The sequence below is a fragment of the Falco biarmicus genome, chromosome 4, assembly GCF_023638135.1.
Source record: "Falco biarmicus isolate bFalBia1 chromosome 4, bFalBia1.pri, whole genome shotgun sequence".
In the NCBI taxonomy this organism is placed as follows: Eukaryota; Metazoa; Chordata; class Aves; order Falconiformes; family Falconidae; genus Falco; species Falco biarmicus.
Window position 1 is genome coordinate 44,925,035 of NC_079291.1, and position 23,796 is coordinate 44,948,830.

Consider the following 23,796-nt stretch of genomic DNA (forward strand, 5'->3'; position numbering starts at 1 on the left):
AAGCAGCAACTTGTTAAGAGTAACTGCACGACTATGTAACTGTAACAAGCCTGGAATATCATTTGGGAGCTGGAAGTAGTGACAGGCCAGGAACTGAACTTCTGGTAGTGTGGTTGTACATCCTGGATATCAGAAATGCTAACCAGGAACATGGCAGTGGCTGAAAAGGCCCTGGAGAGGTAGGCATAAGTAAAAACCCTCCAAGCTATCTGATAAAAAGCCTAAGTGTAGCCAGGTAAATTTTGGACTGTCTCTGAAAAGAGATGTTTCTGCTCCTCTTTATGTAAGGTTCAGAGATGTTCTAAATTACTTTGTTCAGATAAAACCTCCTCACACAATTTCACCTTGCTTGAGCAAGACACTGCTAGAATGGCACTTACTAATAGAGCATTTAGGGGGGGGCGGGGAGAAAATCCACAACCCAACGAACCCCACCTGTGGAAGGATTAACAAAAAGTTTAAATCATCTCTCCCAAAAAACTGGAGGGAAGTTCAGCACTGACTTCTGAACTTATGAAATCTGCCAACAGAACATCCCACAAACCATGTGCTTCCCTCTTTTTTGAGATGATTCCTCCTGGGAACTCAGGCTTCGTTAATATGTGATTAACACCAGCTCAGAACACCAGTGAGGTGCTTAACTCTGAGAAAAGCAAGAACAAGTACAAGAGGAAATGTGGTACAGTTTTATATAAAAATCGTCACTAGATATATTTCAAAGAAGTTAAGAGCGCCTAATTTGCTTCACAGAGGCTACTGTTGAAAGTCATCCAAAGGAGATCTCCAATTCAAGAACATCCAGGGCGTGCAACTGACGTAAAGCTTACTGCTTTGCAGAAGAACAGTCTCTACTCTTTGTGTACAAAGAGAATGAGAATGTATCCGAGGTGAAAGAAACATTCAAAGAGCTCAGTATCTTTTAGTCAAGAAACCAGGCACTATCCACCCCAGAAAAAATTCTGTATGGTACCACCAATCTCAAGCTTAGGAGAAGAATCCTGATACGATGATGCAAGTGGAAGTCAGACTTTTTGACTGCAGAATAGTGAATAGATAAACTGAACAAGTAGAGACTACTTTGATCTGTACTTAGAATATCCAAGACGTTAGAACAAGCTCTGAAGGAAAAGCCAGCATAAAAAGACATGAAAATAAATAGGAAATGACATTTTAAATAGTTTAGTAAACATAGATCATGGCATATCCTTTCTTTAGTAAAATAACTTCAGGAAGCATAAACGCAGTAGATCTAATATATCTAGTATAAACTTGTCTTTATTCTGCTGTGCCGTATTTTGGTAAGACCTTATCTGAATTACTATCCATGTTCCTTCTCACTGCTACTTAAGTGGGGGGAAATCTAGGGAAGACAAGGACACAAATAATAGGTTTATTATGTATTGTGGTGATAGTGTCATAATAAGCCAGTATAAATCTGCCACAAAGAAATTAATGTTTGATGTTAACATTAAGAATGTTAAGATGGATTGAAGGTGGGTTATGGACAGGAGGAGGACGCTATACACTATTCCTCAAGGTCTTCCTGGAGAACAAGAAACATGCAAAACAGAACCCACTATAAGTTCTTCTCCAACAAAAATAAAACATCAAGATAGGCTGGGGATTTAAAAAGACCACAAACACTCTTTTACCATGCAGATACGGTACAATCTTAGAAACATTGGTTAAAGGACAGCTTTTGGAAGTCATTCAGACCAATCTCCTGCTCAGAGCAGGGCTACTGCCAATGCCAGACCAGGTCAGCCATTGCCTTATGGAACAGGCTGGAGATTCCACACGTCCAGTTAGTTTGCACCAGTGCTGGACTTCCCACCTAATGAAATACTTCTGTTAATTCTCAGTCTAAACCTCCCAAGGCTGCAACTTGTGGCCATTGCTCTATGTTTTAGCATCTTTCACTGCTGAGAAGAGTCTGACTCTACTGTCCTTGAGAGCTCCCCACTCTCAAGTAGTTGTAGGCTGCAATTAGCATCTGCCCTTTGCCTCTTCTTGCTAATGGGTCTATCACAGACTCCATTGTAAGGCTGTTTTTGCCTTGGAAAATAAACTAAGCAGTCTTAGAACTGAAAAACTGAATTCTCTCACATTTTTGTATTTTCTATGGCTGCCATCCTGTCTAGTAAAAGAAAGCTCTAAAAAATCCTTTCTGTTACCTCCCTAGCACAAGACATGCTAAGTGTGGATGCACATCCTAAGGGATTGTACTGGTTTTGGCTGGGATAGGGTTAATTTTCTTCATGACAGCTCATATGGGGCTATATTTTAGATTCATGGTGAAAACAGTGTTGATAACACAGGGATGTTTTTGTTATTGCTGAGCAGGGCTTGTGCAGCCCCAAGGGCTTTTCTGCCTCTCACCCCCCCACCAGCGAGCGGGCTGGGGGGGCACACGGGGCTGGGAGGGGGCACAGCCGGGACAGCTGACCCCAGCTGACCGGAGGGACATTCCGTACCATCTGATGTCATGATCAGCAATAAAACTGGGGGAAGGAAGAGAGGGGGTATGTTTGGAGCGATAGCATTTGTCTTCCCAAGTAACCATTAGGCGTGCTGCAGCCCGGCTTTCCTGGGGATGGCTGAGCACCTGCCTGCCCACGGGAAGCAGTGAATGAATCCCTTGTTTTGCTTTGCTTCCATGTGTGGCTTTGGCTTTACCTATTAAACCATCTTGATACCAATCCACGACTTTTATCACTTTCATCCTTCTGATTCTCTTCCCCATCCCACCAGGGAAAGTAAGTGAGCAGCTGCATGGGACTGAGCGCCAGCCAGGGTTCAACCACAGCAGGCACACTGGTATCTTGAAGAGTTTATTATCCCGCCGGAGTGAATGAGCAAGAGTGGAATTTGAGGAACAGTCCAAGGATAACCTTTGGCTTAGACAATTCTGTGTGTCCCTTTCAGAAGGATTAAAATTTCAAAAACCTGTGTATGTATCATGGAAGTTTTCAAAAAATCTCTGATTTGTTTTCAGAGTTGCTATTTATCCAATCCATTTTGAGGTACTTTTAACTGACAGTATTTAACTCACAAAAGTCTCAGTAGAAAATCATGTTTGAAACATGAAACTATGTAAATTAAGATTTTTATTAAGATTTTTCTGACAAATTCAAGAAAAAACAAGAGTGTTATCATTAACACTAAAAATAAGCTTCCCAATTAGAACTAATTTCACACTATATGTTCAAATTTCTCCATATCTTTCAGAATTAATAGTCTGATATTATATCCTAAAGCAAGTTTGTTTACTCTCTCAAAGAATTTCTTTGATAAAAAACCCTCAGGAAATCTTAAAGTTGTGATTCAACTATTTGGGGGGGAAAAAGAAGTTTAATATGTTAAAGCAAAGTAAAAGCTTTCCATATGGTCAAACTTTTAATTATGCCCATGGGCATCTACAGCCAGTCAATACCAAAACTTATTTCTTGTTTATTGATCCCAGAAATCCATCAAGAATAAGAGTGATAGCAAGATAACTACTATGGGACAAGCTACCCCTGTATGTCTAACGGAGGCATCACTCTCCCACTGTCATCTCAAGTACAAAATCATGCTTTCTCAAAGTAACTTTGCAGATCTTTCTTCAGGATTGCTATCCATTAAAACAAATATCCAGTATAATATAAAACAAAGCTCTTACTGGTTTGCAGAAGTAAAAAAAATAGTTAAATTTTATACAAGATGACTCCCACTCTACAGCAAATAAAAATAACCAAATCAGTAAAGCATTTTAATATTCTTGTAATACAACCTAGGTTTAGTCCTTTCATTTTTCCAGATATCCCTATGAAGATATTAACTTTCTAGTATTCATAATCCAAAGTACAACAACAGACATCTTAAATTTGCCCAGATTTCAATTCAAGTATTTTAAAATATGTTTTTATGCTTCCTTTTCAGTGTATCAAAAGGTCACATTTTTTTAGATGAATGCTAACAGGCACAGTTCACAACAAAGGTCAGGACTTCTTTGGGGATTTGTTCTCCCTCTCTCATTTTAAAACAAGTTCATGATTTGAATTCAAGATAAAAGATGAATATATTATTTAGATAAATGCTCAGCCTGGCCCACATATATAATGCTGAAACACCACGAATGACCAGATTCTTATTATTCATGTCATATGCTCTACTAATAGTGACTGCAAATGGAAGTCACAAGTGTATTGTTGAATGTTATGAATATGTAAAAATGTCCATCTATTCACGTTTCAAGTTAACATCACCCATTCAAATCTGAACACTCCCCACTCTGCACACAAACTCAAAACCCCAAAACAGAAGATGGAGTTACTTACCAATGGTTCCCTGTTTTTGACAAGCCTGATTATTTTAACTGAATCTTCTTCCTCATCAATATCATCAGGCATGGGGGGCAAGACAGGATCATAGTTCTTTTGAGCAACAGTATCATGTACAGACAGCAAAGCCTGGAAAGATTAATAGTGAGTATATTATCTGGCACCTCAAAAGTTCATGAAAGACAAAGCAGAGCATATTATTTATAGCCTGACCCTACTAGCGTGATACATGTAGATTGAATATCATTCTTGTTTGCAATTTTAACACGTCAGACTGATGAAACTCCTCCATAAAGTATGCATTTTCATATACACAATGTATTCATCTAGCAAACTGTGGATACAGAACAATATCTTCAGACACATGAACATATTAAGTGCTTTGCACATCAGCTTGAAATTACAAGACATTTGAACAGGAAAAAAACTAAGTCTCCTAAAGAACATAATTCTATTTGTTCTAGATAAACAGTTTCTTCGATACAGTAAGCAGTCCTATGAAACATATAAGCAAAACAAGTATCTTCCAGTACTTCTGTTCAAGCATGAGATGCATAACATTAAGCTGTTGCCCAACCATTCCCTTCAGAGGATCTCTGGAAGCTTACCTGGTAACTGGATCCCTTTCATACCAGCTCCCTTTCATATGAGCTCCAAATTAAGTTAGGAATTTTTAATTTATTGTGGAATTCATGACAGAGATTGAGGAGCATATTGCTGAAATAATTTAGTTCAGGCAGGTGCTTATCAACCACCTGTTGCATGGCCTTGCCTCCTTTCTCTGTTGCTTCACCAGTTCATGCACAGCTTGAACAAGAGAATTTTAAAAAAAAAAGCCTCAAAGAGGTGGACAAAAGGTTCAGTTCTGAAAATAATTTATGAACTTGCAGAAATTTAAAAAGACCTTACTTCAAATATTTTTAAGATTCAAGACTCAAAATTCAGTGGAAGTTAGAAAGCTCATTCTAAGGCTCTAAAAAAATCTCAGCTATATAATCTAAAATGCACAGAATTTCTTTATTTTGAAAGTCCTCATTATTTGTAGTAGCTTTTAAACTGGGGAAAAATGGTTAAGTAATGTTTTATTTTCATAGCAAACCCTATGAATTATAGCAGGAATAAGAGCAACAGCTATATGTATCATTCTATTGATTGTTTTCAGTTGCTTCTCATTTCACGTAGTTGCTCCTAAATACTTGGAATATTTTAAATTTTGACGTGATATTTTTCCCCAAAGATTCAATGTTACAGAAGTTATAGTCTGAATAGCAGAAATACATGAAGTATAAATTGATAGCCTCTGCAATAAAAACACAGCATTTTGGAAAACATTGAGACGTTTAGGATAAAGCACAACACACCAACCTTGTAAGCACCATGAAAATATCATACCAATGACTGTAATAATGAATCTATTATAATAATGCTTAAGAAGAAACTCCTTAATGCAGAACAGAAAATGGCTACATTTTTCTGATGTCAGTTTACTTGCTACTTAATAAAAGACAGATAATACTAGACTGAGTATACGAATTACCAGAAACTGTATGTTCTCAGGGATAACACAAACGTTCTGAAAAGCATGGCACTTCCATTATGCTATCCCAGGATTTTTTTCCTGAATGGAGGAGACTGTAGCAACAGAAAACAATTTCCAGGCAATGCTACAACCTATCATGTCAAAAGCAGAAGGCAAAAAGCGTATGGTAATCTTAAAATTCTGAAGTTTAAATTCAAAATCAGGTCTTCAACAAAATAAACCCAGAGGAAGTTCATGCCTGCTTCATGAGAATTTGCTATTGTCTTACTAATTTCTATGCATATTGTACAATTTGATAAAAACATGGCAACATACTCTAGTTATTTCTGGGTTTCTTCCCAAGACACAATTATGAATTTGTACTACTTATCGTCAGGAATTACCAGCTCCCTCCCACCACAGATTAGTTTTACTTTAGATCTGAGCTAAAAACCTCAGTCTAGCAATTATTCCTCCACATTCCTCCTGGAAATGTGTATTATGAAGCATTACATATGTAAAAGCCATGCAATCACATGCAGTCCTTTAAAGATGTATGTGAAATATCAAAGATACACTAAAACAAAAGTAGTGTTTGCTTTTACTTCAGGCTACTTACAGTTAAGACTTCTGAAACTAGTCTTCTGCAATTACGTTTTTCCACATAAAGCTTGGGCTCATTCATGGACTGGTTCATTTTAATGAGGTTCTATATTGCAGTTTAAAAACACTCAGGCAGATAGAAAAAACAGATGAAAATAATCTAAAGCACCACTTCCAGAGTAAAAGGCAGCAACTTAAAACATATTCAAAAGAACCTACCCTTGACAATGAAACTTGCAAAACAGATTCCGTCCACTACTACACTGAATTATGCCACCAGTGTTAATAAGATACTTCCCTGCTCTGACTGCCAGACCAGGCTCCTGGACACCACATGCAAAAAAACCGATGCAGCCCAAGTATTAAGAACCAATGCCAATCAGTGTCTAGTAGTCATCATGCTTTTCTTCACTCACAACTGGAACTTATCAACCACTTCCCTCCTCCTCCCCAAAATCATATTAAACCACAATGTACTACAGTTTTCAATATATCTTTTCCTCAGACTCTGGTGCTACTTTATCTCAGTGCAAAGATGCATATTTTAGATAAAAGTATGAATGCCAGAAATTGTGTCTTTTCTCAGTCAAGCTTCCAGAAGAGCTTCTGCCATCACAAACTTACTAATGCTATACACTGAACATGCTAAGATTTATTTCCTGATTGCCTTCCATCATTGCTTCTTCTAGCACATGACTATCCACTGTAGTTGCTCTTGAAATAGTCAGCAGCATAGACATTGGGTAATGATTGAACTGCAAACAAAATTATAAAGCCATTTTTATTTCATTTAATGTATTCAAATAGAAGTGGCCAGGGCCTATCCTCAAAACAACTTCCGTATGCTCTGAACACATGAAGAAAAGACCATATTCACAGAGTAAAGGGACATTTCTTCAGCAGCCTCTTTGTATCATGCAGTTAATACAATGTACCCTTAGTTCAAAAAAACTATGCATCAGACTAGACTTTTATAGAAAAGGCTGGGACTTTTTTAAAAGCAAACAAACGACAAGTGCCAAGAAATGAAACTTGGATCCTATGATGAACAAGATTTACCCAGAATAATTGTGCAGTAAATGCACAAGGCAATGTAAAGGCAATAATGTTCTCTTTTTGTACATAAGAAGGAATCAACTTACTTCCATGATACTAATTTTTACCTATCACAAGAAACTGTGAAAAGTACAGATGAAACTGGGGTTTTTTAATGTTCTGGTTTTGTTTTCAAATACACAGCTCTTCAGAGCTATGCACGCATGGTCCAAGATTTGGGTCATGTATATTTAAGCACCTCTGGAGAAAAAGATTTTATTTCAGCTCTAAGTTCTATGCTTATGATTCACTAATGTAAACACGGTCCATATTTAGAACTTGAAAGAAGGTATAATTCAAACTCCTGCACTACCTAAATATAAATATTGATGTTCAGCTAAATTCTTAGACATGATCTAGTTGGAAATGAATACTTTCATCAGACCTCTGAAAAGTCTAATAACTACTGCTCTATTTTTCATACTATAGCTATCGCTGATCATTTCACAGTTTATAAATTGAAATTGTACACTATCAACTTACACAAAGAAAATCTGACATTGGAAACATTCAAAGTTCTTTTTCTTAACAGTTCTGAAACTTTAAATGTTTATTTAAATTGAGAATGTTATTAATGAAAACAGTTCTATATTTTGAAATACGTGTATCATGTAACTACACTGTCTACATTTTTGCTCCTCTAAAACAATGACAAATTTTGTATTATTTTGTCCTTCTGTTTATATTCTGAGATCTGTAAGAGTACAAATACCCCAAGTAGCCACTGACTCATGAACAGTGTTCCTTATGCTTTAACATTTTCATTATTAAAAAATAATTATATAGATATATATATAATTTTAAGCTTTACTTTTCAGAAATAGTTTGCATTTACTACTCTAGAAAAACATTTTAGAAAACAGTAAATTAAATAAAGATGCAAGACATAACGGACAAAGAAACAAAAGCAGCCTCTTCATGGTATTTGGAAAAAAAAAGAAAAATTAATAGTCAAGATTATCAACATAAAATGTGCAGGGACTCAACCATTATGAAAGCCAACAGCTGCAGCAGACTGTGACACTGCCAACCCAGCTGCCGGTTACCTTGTCTATGGAGTAGATTACTGCCCTGGCAGCAAACCCAGCAAAATGGAACAAAACGGTCCATGATTTTGCTGTCATTAGCACCAGCCACCCTCCCTGGCAGTTCAGCTTGAACTCTACCAGGTAAGCCAGAGACATTTGCCCATCTCTGTGCTTTGCTTTGGTGACGTAAATTCCACTGAGGCTGGACAGAGGAGTTACACTGGAGGAGCAAAGTAACTTCATCGGCAACCACAGCAACGTGTCCCGGAAATCACCTGGCAGAGCTCATCCCCTCAAGACCTCCTGCCGTATTATGTTTTCCTTTGTGATAAGGTTACAGAAGAAATACAAAGGGACAAGATTTAAATGTTTGTGGAGAAAGTTATTCAAGACTGGAAAGACTGATTTATGAGTAACTTGCATAAAGTTAAAAACAAGCGAGTGAAGTCATCCAGCGAAAGAAAGCTGAAAGAGCTGGGAGGAGACTGAACCCACTGAAGGAAAGCTGTCAAGAGCATCAGAACAGAAGGAAAAGCATAGGAGTCATAGCAGCCACACATGGGCAAGAATTTAGACAGCAGGAGAATAAAACCAGCAGAAAGTTGCATAATGGTGATGGTATACAGGCTCTAGGCACAGAAAAACAATCTAACTTGAGAACAGTTTGAAGAAAGGGATAAAAATACAAGGTTCAGAATCAAGCTATGCTTTTAAAAAACAATTGGTAAGCAGCACAAAATTAAGCTGGAAAAAGCAGGATAATTTAGGTGAGGAGGGGCAGGAACAACCTTTCTTATTCTACAGGAGAATTACGCCTTCAAACCTGCTATCTTGAATACATGAACTAATTTTTACATTGAGGTACCAATGAATTCCATCCCACTAATTCCACTCTCCAGCAAATGGATGGTAAAACAGCCATCAGAAAAGGGCAGCACATGGCAATGTCTTAACCACCACCACTGTCTGCTCAGGGAGTATGTACAACCCTAATCATGAGGCAAGATAAGGGTTAAAAAGATAACAAGAGGGCAGGTGAGAACAAGTACCTCAACTCACATTAGCTGAATTCTGCTTAGCTAAAGCATTAAGCATAATCTAGAAGCAGAAGCAAGCAATAAAACTATAGGCAGGAGAAACTTGGTAGTGCTGCTGAAGTGGCTGGGACAACAGCAAACTACTTGTCTTTTTTGCAGTAGAACAAGTGAGTGAGTACACAAGCTACAGTAACCACTTATCGGACAGAAAAGTAGTATTGTTCCTTCTGATGATGCAATAACTTAATCACTTTCCTACAGAAATCTGAGATTTTCTGTTCTAAACAAAATTCTTAAGTTAAAATAGATACAGCATATAACATTAAAAACATCAGTTAACTTCCAAAGAAATGAACGTTTTATTTCTGCTACTGAAGATCATTTACACCATTCAACTGACATTGACAAAGAAACATTTAACAGTGATGGTAAGAAAAATAAAATAAGGTACTTTAAGCATAATTTTCTGTTTGTAAACAGAAAACCCATAGGTGTACTAATTCATGGGGGGGCGGAATCAGGCTTAATATTACATTTTCCCTAGATATTCTCTACAAAATCCTCAGAAATTATATAGTGTGTGAGAAGACAGCAGTTAAATATGTACAAAAGAGAAAAAACATTCCATACTTGCAACTGTCTCATCTGTACTTTAAACAGAGTTGCCCTCTAGCTTGCGCTTGTCCAGCTGGCAATTAAATCCCTTTCTCTTCCAATCTTACTCTGATGCAGTTATTTGAAACACATACTGTACATGTGTGGTTTTGTGTTCTTAATGTTACCATATAATAATGTTCTTGGCATAGCAACAACTCAGTCTGATCAATATTCAGTATATATTACTTCTTTCTCTTTACTATGGTGGACTTTATTCATGACTATATGAACTTCCCTTCACAAAAGGGTAATTTCCTTGCCTGAAAATGCAGTTTCTTGATTTCAGATTCACCAATCTGAACTGATGGGTTTACCTGCAGCTGGTAGCCAGACGGCAATAGCCAACAGAAAAGTGAACTTTCTGCATCTTCAGACTCCTGCTTCCTCTGACTCATTGTTCTCAGCCCCTGGAGACGCTTCCAAAGTTGAACTGTTCTCAGTGTTCACAGAAACATGCAGCCCGTCCGTGTCATCTGGTAAAAGTGTTAATATTCTTCCAGATGACAGCCCTGTGTTTTTCCTCAGTTGTGGATAATGGCAGAATAAGCTCAAATTTTAAATCAATAGTGAAGAATCTGAACAAAGTCTGTTTTAAATTCACAATGTGAATCATGTAGCTAAAGTGTTCTTGAAGCCTTAAGCCCTATTTAAGTAACTTCCAAGACCACAGATAGATGGTTTTCAGAGTGGAAAACGCCAAGACAGGAGCACTCTTCCAATATCCTGGCAATCCTTGATCAATTCCTTTTTTGAAGGAATCCTGACGTTATTGTCTACAGCAGTAGCATGCATATCTTCTTGGTTGAAAACCACCTGCAGACACCTCCCCCCCCCCAGATCACATGAAAATATAATAAAGAAAAGCAAAAGTTGAGGTTGCAGTTGCCTTTTCTGAGAAAGTGCCTTTTAGAAATGACCCAGCCTTTATTTGACAACAGCATGACATCTAAAGTCTTAAAAAGTAAAACATCTAGTGTTCCTTGAGGTTGAAAGAACCTGGATATACTTAAGTTCTCCAGAATATAATAGATTTGTTTATGATAAGGAGGTCTTTAAATTTAGCTACAGAGTATTCATACTACATGGATGTCTAATTAAAAATATTGAACCGGTTTGGTTTTTCAGGTAATTACTTTTGCCTGCTTTGGACTTTTCCCATACTGAACACTAGAAGTAGTATTTCTCCATATCAATTGCACTAAATTCAGGTATCATTCTGCAGAACTAAAAAGCTGCAATGAGTATTACCTTCATCATTATACATAAGTAAATTGTCTATAAGTACTTTAGAAAGGTATAATGAAAGAATTATAAAATATTAAAATAGATGTAGTGCAACAGAATAAATTCTGCCTCTTTAATAGTAAGATTCTTTTTACAAAGCCAGCAAAATAGCAGGTATAAGAAAAAAGCTTACAATTTTCTAAAATATTTGTGATAAAGATACTTACAGATCTACAAGTTAGATATCATGGGAAGAGAGTCTTGCCACTGGGCCACTGACTAGAAACCCAGAAATAAGCAGAAAGGGGGGGAAAAAAAGATTTCGAGACCATACTGGACCACTACTGAAGATTCATCAACAAACTAGAAAAGAGCAGACTGTTGAGTAAGTAAATGGACACTTCAAATAGAACATGGTCCAGCAAATGCAAAGGAAAGCACCACTGAAGGAAAAAAACAGTATAAAAAGTTGACAACTAAAAAAGGGATTGTTTGCTTTGTATGATTGTGCAGTTTCTCCATTTTCACTAGCTGACTAGATTTGCTACTTGAATAGGATGTGATTTATCCATAGTGATTTTTTCCTCCTCCTAAATTACCAGTTTTAGTAATGTTGCCAACTCTTAACACACTGTATGAGAATGCTGTAGTTATGTCTATGCAACTCAACATTCTTACCTGGGTTAGAGTTGGCTCCTTCATGTGGGAAAGTCTGTACATACAACCAAAGAACTTCTTTGATTTACTTTCAAATCTTTTATTTTCTGCTGCCAACCTGCCTAGCTTCACTTTTGTTTATTACATCTCTCACTTTGTTTTTTGTATGTTGGCTACTAGTGAGTAACCTCATATCCATACATCCAAGATTGACAGAGAAGCTGTCCATTGGACATCAGCTGAGTTATCACATGGGATGGACCTGAGACCATTTCCAGGGTAACCTGATGGTTATTACCTAAATATATTCATGCAGTATTCTTTCAGCTCCTTTACATCATTTTATACCTATGCTTATGGGTATGCTGTGTGTTGTTATCTCTATGCTCTGCCAGCTCCTACCACACTAAAAGTGTGCCACAACTGCTTTCTGATGTTCTCTGCCTGTGAGATGTGGAAAAAAAAAAAAAATCAAGGCTTTTATTGCTGTTTTTAAAAGGACTATTTTGTGTTACATTTTTGTTTTGCTTACTCCATTCCAGTAACACGAAAATTCCAAAAATAAAGACAGAACATATTCTCCCAGGACTCCCCACCTTTTCTTTAAAAACCTCCTTTGAATTATGGGTGCAAGCAGACATGAAAATAGGAAGTAAAGGTCTAAAGCTAAAAAGAGAGAGCAAAGATAGATTTTATTCTTAAAACAAGGTTGCCAAAATGTGTGATGGACGGCATCCCAGTGGCAAGTACTTTCAAGGCAGGAAACACTGGGCAGAAGGATCTCATTCAGTTGCCAACAAAAGTCTCCCCAGCACTGTCTCCTCTCCCCTAGCTTCATGGCTGGTATGGCCAGAACACCTATGTTCCCATCAACTAATCCAACCAACGTTATCAAACCATCAGTGCTGTGGTCTTTGCTTATTGTTGCAGTGATCTGCATACATTACTCAGAGGGAAATAAATATTTCTCTCTCACTGCTGATATTTTACAGCATACCATCCAAAATCAAGCAGGCTTTTGCAGATTTACAAATTAATGGCATATGAATTTGCAAATGAAGATTATGTAGGTAACTTTTCAGTTGATATATGAAGTACTATGTACTCCAGCTCACCATATCAATTAAGTTAAACTAATTTGTATAGTAAAATCTCTTAATATAAGAACACAACTCCTGTAACTAGTTCTACCAGCAAACCTCAAAGACCACTGATGAGTAAATAGTTATAAATCATGGGAAATTATGCTTCTTGAACAGATATTGTAGTTTGTGCTATCATGTGCAAGCATGAATATATCATAAAGAGAAGGAGAATGGTCTCCCAGAGCATTTGGGAAGACAGGCCTCTCAAGGGACAGGGCCAAAAAGTCCTCCGAGTGCCTGGGATATACTAACAGCTCAAATGTAGTTCAGATGTTATCTAACCTAAAATTTGTATTTGGGTTCTCCAGATACAAAAGCCTGAACAAGTTATAGGCAAATCCCAACAATTTCCAGTGGAAAATGTTGACTTTGCAGAAACTGCATATTTCAATGAAAAGGCCCTGATGGAAAATCCTCAGCAAGTCTAGTTACAAAGAAAATGTTGGAAAGAAGGCAAAGTTTAGATTAAGATTTTTTAATTACATGTTACAAGAAATGCTTCATGAACTTTCCAAAGCAATAACAGATTTTGTTTTATATTATGATAGCCCAATATTTTCTTTGAGTGCTTTGTACGTTGAAGTTTTTGTAGAAAAATGCCTGCTGTTTCCTGCACAGTAAATTATATTGTCAATTTTTGCCAGTGACTGTAAGGCAGCTTTACAAGGCTCCGCTGAGAGAGGCTTAAAATGTTTGGGTTTTTACCAGAACAAGTAGCACTTTGATCAGAACACTCGATTAGGCCACTGGGCAAATCTAGTAAGCCTCAGATGGCAGATATGATGGTATCAGCAGTTATTTATCAAATGAAGGCTAGAATTTATAAACTTCCCAGTAAATACAGGAAAACCAGGACAGGACAGGACAACAGAAAAAGGTATGCTTCAAGCTAAAAGAAGCACTATTTATTTTTTTAAAGAAACCTAAACAAATGCAGGAAAACCATCACAAACAAAGTGCCCTGGCTTCATTATCTGCAGTTTTAGTTTTGTTTAACTCCTGGTTCTATTCTGAAGGAAAGCCTGAGGTACTTATTAGATCATAATGTTTACAAACGCAAAATTTTTATGCTTTGTGAAACTGGATGTCAAGCACACCTCAAATGAATAGCAGATAAAACAGCAATCATAAATCTTACTTACAATTTTCTGGGGTATGTATCTTTGCTATTTGAAAGCAATTTAAAAAAAACTGAAAACAACTTAAAGAATCTATATATTGTCTCAACAGCACATTGAAGTTGCCCATGAATAAATTAATCTGAAAACATCCCCAGTTATATGAAAGTGATTTTCCTTTCACTCTGCAAGTTATCTTAAAATTACTTCCAATATTATGTTGATTCTACGGTAACAAAAGAGAAGCCAAGAAAAATACTTCAAGTATGTTCCACCATTTGTTCCCTCTACAGCTACAGGTACAGTGCCCAAAGTGGTCCAAATACTTTACATTCTTGTGTATCATGATGTGCTGAAGTCATTCACAGTCCTGCCTCATACCCTTGTTTAGGTACCTGGTTTACCTTTCAGACTAGCAGCTGGCAAACCCTTCAGCACACACAAACAGAAGAAAAACTCCACTAAAACAGGCAGAACCACCATTAGCATTAGGACATTTAAAAAGCTTAATTTCCTCTGGGTCATAAGAGATAAACATCCTCCAGAGTAGTTTTAGCACAGTGGTATAAACTAATTGTTATGCCCATTAAACCAGTGACCACAAAATACATGTTTTGTATGAATTTAAAAGACACTAAATAGACCCCAAATAGGGATTAATTTAAAATGGTAAACTGCTCATTTCAATATGGAATGATCAGGAATGTAACTGCTGTTGCAAACACAGTTAAGAGCTATTTAGATCTGAATATCTGAATATATCCTGAGCCTGTCTCAAATTTAGGTAACTGAGATCACTGTTCAATGGAATAAAAGATGTTCCATTCTTTCTATAGTCTTTTTTGTTTACAGCCACACCAACAAAAAAAAAGAGCCTAAAATGTTAAAAATTCCTATAGTTAATTGGTTTAGTTTTTCACGTCTCAGTTTTAAAAATTGACAACAAATATGCTCAATATGACAACAAAGCTTTTTCCAGCTTGTTATAACAGGAACCGAGAGCTACTATTCAAGAAAGCTTTTTACTTAAAAGTGGAAGAGAATTTGTAAGCTTCAAAGTCTTTCATTCTTAGTTTGATCTTCTTTCATATATACTACATCTCTTTCCTTACAGTGTCTGGCATTCAGGTTCTGCCCTGTGACTGACAGAATAACTCTAGTGCCCCCTTCCCTTCTTCCCATTTACATCTCTTTTGACAGGTAAGACCATTTTGCTAACTTGATTGTGACATGCATTAGAAATCCAGAATTAAATTCCTTTTTAGATATATTTGGTGTATATAGATATATATTTGTGTATAACAGATATATATTATATACCTGAATCTTAGTCTTCCAATTATATATCCTGATTTATACAATTGCATGACAATGAAAAATATTTTCTCTCTAGATACTATAGCTATTTTTTTAGAAAAACAGAAACATGTAGTGCTCTCAGACAATAGCAATACTTCCAGATTCATAAACCCCCTGAATTACTCTATAAAGACATCTCTCTCAATTGCACTGGTGCCTATCTGATGCATCATAATTTAAAACATTTTTGCCCGTTTTTTTGAAAATTTTGTACAACTCCCCTCTTCGCATACATACTGTTTGCTGTCACGTAAGTTCCTTAAATTTCTCCAAATTATAAACCATTAAAGCTGAGAATACTTATTTATTTATGCTATTATTCATATTTTTTTAAAAAAGCACACACAGGAGTGTCTTCTCTTAAATCAGAAGCATCATTTGCTCATGTACAGACTCACTATACAGTCTAATCTTCATGTTATAAACAAAAACAATAAAGCCTCATGTAAGAGAGATGTTTAGTGTTACGTCAAGCTTCACATGTTGTGTATTTACAATATACATTAAGTAACCTTAATCTTGTCATTAGTCAAGGAAGCTAGAGGACATTTCTTCCTTTCTTTGACACATGGAAAACGGTATATTCATAGAATCATTTAAGTTGGAAGAGAACTTGAAGATCATCAAGTCCAAGTGTTAATCCAGAACTGCCAAGTCCATCACTAAACCATGTCCCTAAGCACCACGTCTACATGTTTTTTAAACAACTCCAGGGATGGCGATTCCACTACCTCCCTGGGCAGCCTGTTCCAACGCTTTAACATCCTTGCAGTGAAGACATTCTTCCTATTATCCAATCTAAACCTCCCCTGGTGCAACTTGAGGCCATTTCCACTTGTCCTGTCGCTTGTTACGTGGGAGAAGAGACCGACCCCACCTGCCTACAGCCTCCTGTCAGGGAGCTGTGGAGAGCAATAAGGTCCCCCTTGAGTATCCTCTTCTCCAGACTAAACCATGCCAGTTCCCTCAGCTGCTCCTCATCAGACTTGTGCCCCAGACCCTTCACCAGCTCCGCTGCCCGTCTCTGGACACGCTCCAGCCCCTCTGCGTCCCTCCTGCAGTGAGGGGCCCAGAACTGAACACAGTATGGAGTGCGGCCTCACCAGTGCCCAGTGCAGGGAGACGATCACTGCCCTTGTCCTGCTGGCCACGCTGTTTCACATACAAGCCAGGATGCTCTTGGCCGCCTTGGCCACCTGGGCACACTGTTGGCTCGTGTTCAGCCGGCCATCAGCCAGCACCCCCAGGGCCTTTTCTGCCCGGCAGCTTTCCAGCCGCTCTGCCCCAGCCTGTAGCCCTGCCGGGGGTTGTTGTGTCCCAAGTGCAGGACCCGGCACTGAGCCGTGTTGAACCTCATACAACCGGCCTCAGCCCATCGGTCCGGCCTGCCCAGACCCCTCTGCAGAGCCTCCTGCCCCCCAGCAGATCAACACTCCCCCTAACTTGGTGTAATCTCTAAACTTACTGAGGGTGCATTGAATCCCCTCGTCCAGATCATTGATAAAGATATTAAACAGAACTGGCCCCAGTACTGAGCCCTGGGGAACACCAATGCTTATTATGTAAGTTCCTCATTAAGTTTCATTCAAACATATAAAATCATATAACTTCAATGTAAGTCCATTGACAAAATTGGAATATAAAACCCAAATCTTGAAAACACAAACCATCTTCTAAATGCTTCCTTCATAAAGTAAGCTTGAAATAGGGCTAAAAATAATCTAATTCATGGTTTCACCTCATGAATTATAAGCCTTAAAAAGTTACTCCAGAAACTGAGAAAAAAACCAGGAGTGGGTGCAGTACCCACTCGCACGCAGGTGAGGAATTACCACCTTCAAATACAGCCCATTGGCCCGAATTATACAGAATAAAACCTTACAGACAGCAACACAATCCTCCCTCCATTCCTCATTCATGTCAGGTTATAAGCAGACACACCACACTACCTAACACTCATAATGGAATCGGAGGTAGCACTACACAGATTATCTAATATGCAATTAAAGTACCAGGTCCTATGTTGGAAAAAAATGGAAATTATTAAAAAAAAATTCAAAACATCCATCAGAAGAAAGGCCAGTAGGTGAGGTCTGTGCTCAGCAAGCTTTACACAGGTGCATCAGCCTCGTGTGCCTTGTAAGACCTGAGCAGAAGCGGGGAAGACCTGGAGGTGCTGCCAGCACACAGGCTTTCCACAGCCTGTCCCATTGCAAGGCAGAAAAGGTCGGTGAGCGCTGCTGCTACAATACCCAGCAAACAGAGACAGCAGTGGAAGACAGAAATTTCCCATTCAGAAATCTAAATTATATTTACAGAGAGCTAGAGCAGGCAGATCCAAGCCCGATCTGCCAGCACTTCAAATCACCCAAGCACACCCTTGCTTGCTCCAAACACCATTCAGACCAGCGCCACGCAGCACTGCCCACAGGATGCCCTGGTGCCCTGGTTTCAGCTGGGGTAGAGTTAATTTGCTTTTTAGTAGCTTGTGCAGTGCTGTGTTTTAGATTTGGTGTAAGAACAATGTTGATAGCACACTGATGATTTTGGTTCTTGCTGGTAATGTCTGTACAAAGTCAAGGACTTCTCAGTTCCTTGGGCCCTGCCAGTAAGAGGGCTGGAGGGGCACAGGAAACTGGGAGGGGACACAGCCAGGGCAGCTGACCCAAAATAGCCAAAGGGATATTCCATACCATATGACGTCATGCTGAGTGTATAAACTGGGGGAAGAAGGAAGCGGGGGGCATTTGGAGTGATGGTATTTGTCTTCCCAAGTAACGGTTATGTGTGACAGAGCCCGGCTTTCCTGGAGATGGCTGAACACCTGCCTGCCCATGGGAAGTACTGAATGAATTCCTTGTTTGGCTTTGCTTGCATGCACGGCTTTTGCTTTACCTATTAAACTGTCTTTATCTCAACCCACGGGTTTTCTCAGTTTCACTCTTCCAACCCTCTCCACCATCCCACTGTGGGGGGAGTGAGCGAGCGGCTGCGTGGGGCTTAGTTGCCAGCTGGGGTTAAACCATGGCACCTGGCCTGACTATGAATTTATATAACTTTGTGGTTTATACTTTTAATGTATCTTTAAGGTATATATTTTATTGCAACTTAATAAAACCAACCAACCAAAATCCCCACATACCTCACAGCTTTAAGAAACACAAGCACAGAAATATAAGTTTCAGTACATCGAGTTCTGGTTATTTACCTCATTCTAACTTTGACATGCTAAACATGAGCTGTTTCTTAACCAACTCAGCAGACCTTTTAAACTTGCATACACATACCCTGGAAGTGTAAGCATTTATTAACAGTTATCTTCCTCAACTGATTGCAAACATTTGATCACATACTTGCAGTTATGATGGAAAAGACCTGAAGATATATACATTGCTTATATACATCGCTGTACTTGCACTCTCTAAATAAGAGATAACAAGATGCATTTCAAAGAGCTGATTTCTGGTCTGCTTAAAATTCAAATACTGCATTCAACTGGATTTGGGTTCTAAGGTATGGAAATACTGTTCTACTTGTTGGTATCTTTAACAAGGTAGAGCAGGATTACAGAATGTAAACTGTAAGTCTTTATTCAACATTGGAAATTTAGAATAGATGCAGCTGGCCTGCATCCACGGGACTCGGCAATTATATTTTAAATCTAGAATGCAAATGCTGTATCTCACACGCAGATGAACAAATTCACTTGATTTCCCAGAGCTACATGCTCTGTTCTACTTCCAAAGCTCTGTTTTAATTAGAAAAGATAAACCCCAACCACTGCTAGTTCATATAATTATGGTAAAGGATGCCACATTTTAGAGCAGGAAAAAAAAACAGTGTCACTGGATATTGCATCCAGTTTTTAAAAGACCAGAAATGTCCAATTTATTTTTTTCCAGAAGAAAATGCACCTGACAAAACCTTGGCATGACTTTCAGGGCATTTTGAAAATCTCAAGTCTCATAAATGTAACTGTCTCAGAAAAAATTTCTTCTTTAAAAACAAATCTCTATGAATGAAAATCATGAACACCAGATTTGTCAAAGCTTTACTCATCAGATGCAAACACCCAGAAATATATTCAACAAACAATTCTGTAACACAAAATGAAAATACAGAAATATTCATCTAATCAGAGAGTTGCTGGAAACCTCTCCCAGCATTTTTTGGCACGTTAACCAAACCTGTGAAGATATAATCACCTTGCTAAACCTGTCCCTTTACACTACCAAACTTGGGGAGGCGGTGATGTAGTGTAGTAAACTAATCCTAACCATCCTTCATTGTGCCATGAACATTAAAGCAGAGCTGCAGGGAAGTGGAAGCTCTCCTGCTGGCTCCAGCTAACCCTGCAGTTATAAGCCAGGTCAGGAAAGCCACCTTAAAGTCAATCCCAAATCAAGCCACATACAAGTTTTTAGATAAGGCCTATGCAACATGATTGGAAAAGATGGATCAATTAGCCCAAGCAATTTCAGATGTGTGGGAAAGAGTCGTTCTAGACATCATTTTGCCCCAGGAATCTAGAAACAAAGAAACAAAGAAACCCTCTCCAGCCATCAATCTAATAGTGAAGGGCTAGAAAATCTTATGCAACGTACAGCATAATCTTAGATACAGCTGACGAGACTCGATGGCATCTCTGGGGGAGAAATGGAAATACTGAGTCCCAGCAATTTCCTTCCTTTCCTTTTCTGCCCAAGACAGAGCAGGGGAAATCAACAGAGGAATCTCAAGTAAACAGCCTCTGACTGAATGCAGTACACTTGCCTGGTCAACATGATGGAGGAGGGAGCCATGATAATTTACCATCTCTCCCAGGCATATTTGCCATGAGATGGCAGGTGGAGAAGAAAATGGATAGGCAAAAATATCATGCACACTGTCAGTCCTTTCCCCCAACTCACACAAACACCTGCAAGGCATGCAGGGCAGGGAAACATGAGTGCCTTGTGCAGGATTAGGCAGTCTGGCCATGCAGGCTTGGTACCCTGCAGCTGGCCATCTCCCCCTGCAGCCAAAAAAAGACAATTGGTAAGTTACTGCAGTTGTTCAATCATATTAACCATGCCGAGGTGAAGGCACTTGTTTCCCTGAAATCCCGCTAAGATTATCACATTGCATTTAACCACTTCCAAGGAACAGACAGCAAGAGTGAGTGAATGGAGGAGAGAGGGAAGGAGAGTAAGACAGCAAGGAGAGGGGGAGAGAAAGAGAAAGCAAGAAAGGGAGAGGGAGAGATGCAGTTGTGACAAACGAGCTGTCTTCATACTCAACCCACTAAAGCTTCAGAAGTACAAAACATGCACGGACAGTCACCAAGGAAGTACCTACAGTGAAGCTTAGGATCTCTGCAATTTGATGCAGCAACAGTTCCTCTTGTAATACACCACTGGCATCACTTACCATTTCAGAGAAAAAATGCTTGTCACTTTGCAAACTATGGAAACTATTTTGCAAACTGCAAAAATCCTTTACAAAGGAAGCATAATTGATCTTCAAAATTTTGTATCACTTTGAAGATATCATAGCGTCTTATGTTTTGAGATCACTCTTTTACAGGGAACGTAAAGAAGCAACTGTCTTAAAAAGGGCTCCTGACCACTCTTCAGTTTTCCTCTACATTTATCAACTGCTGCATTAATTACCATTGCAACATGGCTCTAGAGCACTAACATCTCCCTTCTCTTTAGAGTTGAAAAATAATGGGATAGCGTGCATTAACAATGATAAACAGGGAAGGTTCTGACTGGATATAAGGAAACAGTTTCCACTAGGAAAATAATTAGGAATTGGAAGAAGCTGCACAGAGCGTTTGTGGAATGTCTGTTCCCGGGCATTTTCAAGGTCTGATGGGAGAAAGCCCTGAGCAACTTGCTCGGAACTCAGTGTTGACCCTGCTTCGAACAGCGTGTTGGACTAAACAATCTTCTTCCAGCCTGAGTGGTTCAATGGTTCTATAGTCTACTGTCCGATAAAAGCTACCAAGTTCCCCAAAAGCACCACAGAGAACCCCCAGGAGTTTTGCAGAAAATCTTCAAAATATTTTTTTTAAAAAAAATAACATCCATCAGGAATTTTGTCCCAAGTACCAGGTTGTGCTACTTATATACATGGTGCAATCAAACCAGTGGCACCACTGACAAATTCTTAGTAAAAGCACATTTGTAATAAATTTATGAAGCACATGTAATGAGAGTTAGCAAAAAGCCAAAAAGCCCCCAAAGTATGTACTTTTTGGAATATCTGTTGTGAGCGAGTGATGGCTTTCCACCGAATTCCTTTTATAAAAATCAGTAACACCATAACAATTTATGGGCAACATAAAATGTGTTTCTTCATAACAGCTATTTCTGATTAACACTGCATCCCTTCTTAAAAGTACACATACTCATTAAAGCGGACAACCCCACACACAGCCCGAGGAAGCAGATGCACACACCCACGCAGAAAGTACTTTGTAGGTGCAACACATCCTCACCTTGAGATTGGGTTTTGAGAGGAGTTTCAACAGTTCTCTGATCTCACTGCTCAGTGGCTTGCTCTGCAGCTCCTCAGCTAGCTGGGTGGGAGATGGAATCAACACAAAGACCATTAGCAAAGCGTTGTTTTAACCAGTGCATCAGTGACAACCCAGAATCTACCTTGTTCAAGGTTATTACTTTCCAGCGTGTTCAAACAGAAGCCAGCATGAAGAAAAACACCATCAATCACCATGCTTCTTTTTCTGGCCCTCGGTGGACCAGGTTTAAGCCAGGCCTTTTGGCTCAGTTTAACACAAGTAATCATTTCTGGCAAGCGTGCAGCCAGATCACATTCTGATTTATAACGATGGGGGCAAATCCCAGCACTTCATTTAAGTGAATGGTCCTTTGCGTGCAGACAAAGGACTGCTTGTAAAAATGACTGGATCAAACTTTGACACCGTCTATAAAAAACAGTTTTGAATGAGGTGGTGAAATCCACACCGCTTCCAAAAACCCACAGTAGCTGTGCTGTTTAGGACTGGGATAAGCAAGCAAAGTGCCCCTACAGTGCAAGCAATCTGAACCTTTTATTATGTTTACACATACACTGGAAAGAGCTTGTTAAATGTGAAGTGGGTTAATCATAATATAGTTTATAACAGGTCATCAGCAATTCAAGTCCCCAAAACACACAAACTATGTCATAACAACAAGATCAGTAATTTATGTTTCGTTATACTACAAAATTGTGGTTTGGTGAACAATAGAGCAGCAGTCTAATGTTTAATCCCATGGCTATTTGGCTCATGTCTTGAGTTTTTCTTATCATGACATTCTCAACTAATTTGGACTCAAGAGGCATATTTTACTGCAGGATTTCAAACTTGAACTATTTTTCCAGAACAAGGAAAAGCTAAAACATATTTCACAACACTGAACTTTAGTTTAAAATTCTGAAGCTACATGGCTCATAATCCAAAACGTGATTTCAGATAATCACTTATTTTCTTTGCATTAAATCAGTATCATAAAAATGTCTAAAAGAAAGATTGGTTATTTGCAGCAAGTAATTTTATTCGTCTAGCCCAATTTTAAATTTGTAGTTTCATTTTGTATAAATTCTAAAGATACATGACTAGAAGTATATTTTGCATAATTATACATAATAGACAATTCTAGAAGTAATTATAGGCATCAGACATGGATTTAATACTTTTTTTTAGACTTCGAATTAATACAAGGATAATAGGACTGAAACAAAAATTCATCACCTACAGTCCCACAGCCTTTTGGCTATAATTCATAGATAAAAACATCAACCAAATATATCAAAGCTAATTTTAACAATATTTGTGCCTTAATACCAAAAGATTAGAAAATTATCTCTGTAGAAAAGACCAGAATGAAATATTTTAGGCACATAAAGCCAAATATTGAAGTAATCTGACAGTAATCTAGTCTGGATGTTCTACGGAAAAGTTCTGCAAAACAGAAAATCTGATAGGCATGACAGCAGGTATATGACACAGGTTCCCCTCAGTTCTCTTTTCATTCTCTAGCTA

The 23,796-nt window shown here is 38.4% G+C and overlaps 1 protein-coding gene across 4 annotated transcripts in view; it reads right to left on the reverse strand.

Moving 5' to 3' along the window:
* Positions 1-23,796, reverse strand: part of MPP7 (MAGUK p55 scaffold protein 7) — a 157,636-nt gene that overhangs the window by 43,462 nt on the left and 90,378 nt on the right. For 3 of the 4 annotated variants that reach the window (XM_056336003.1, XM_056336001.1, XM_056336002.1), the window contains 2 exons: positions 22,249-22,329; positions 4,320-4,451 (listed from right to left, as the gene is read on the reverse strand). In XM_056336003.1, the coding sequence (XP_056191978.1) occupies positions 4,320-4,451; positions 22,249-22,329 (213 nt within the window). Of the gene's footprint in view, positions 1-4,319; positions 4,452-6,460; positions 6,580-22,248; positions 22,330-23,796 lie in introns of those variants that run through there. The other variant, XM_056336004.1, reaches the window with a different exon arrangement.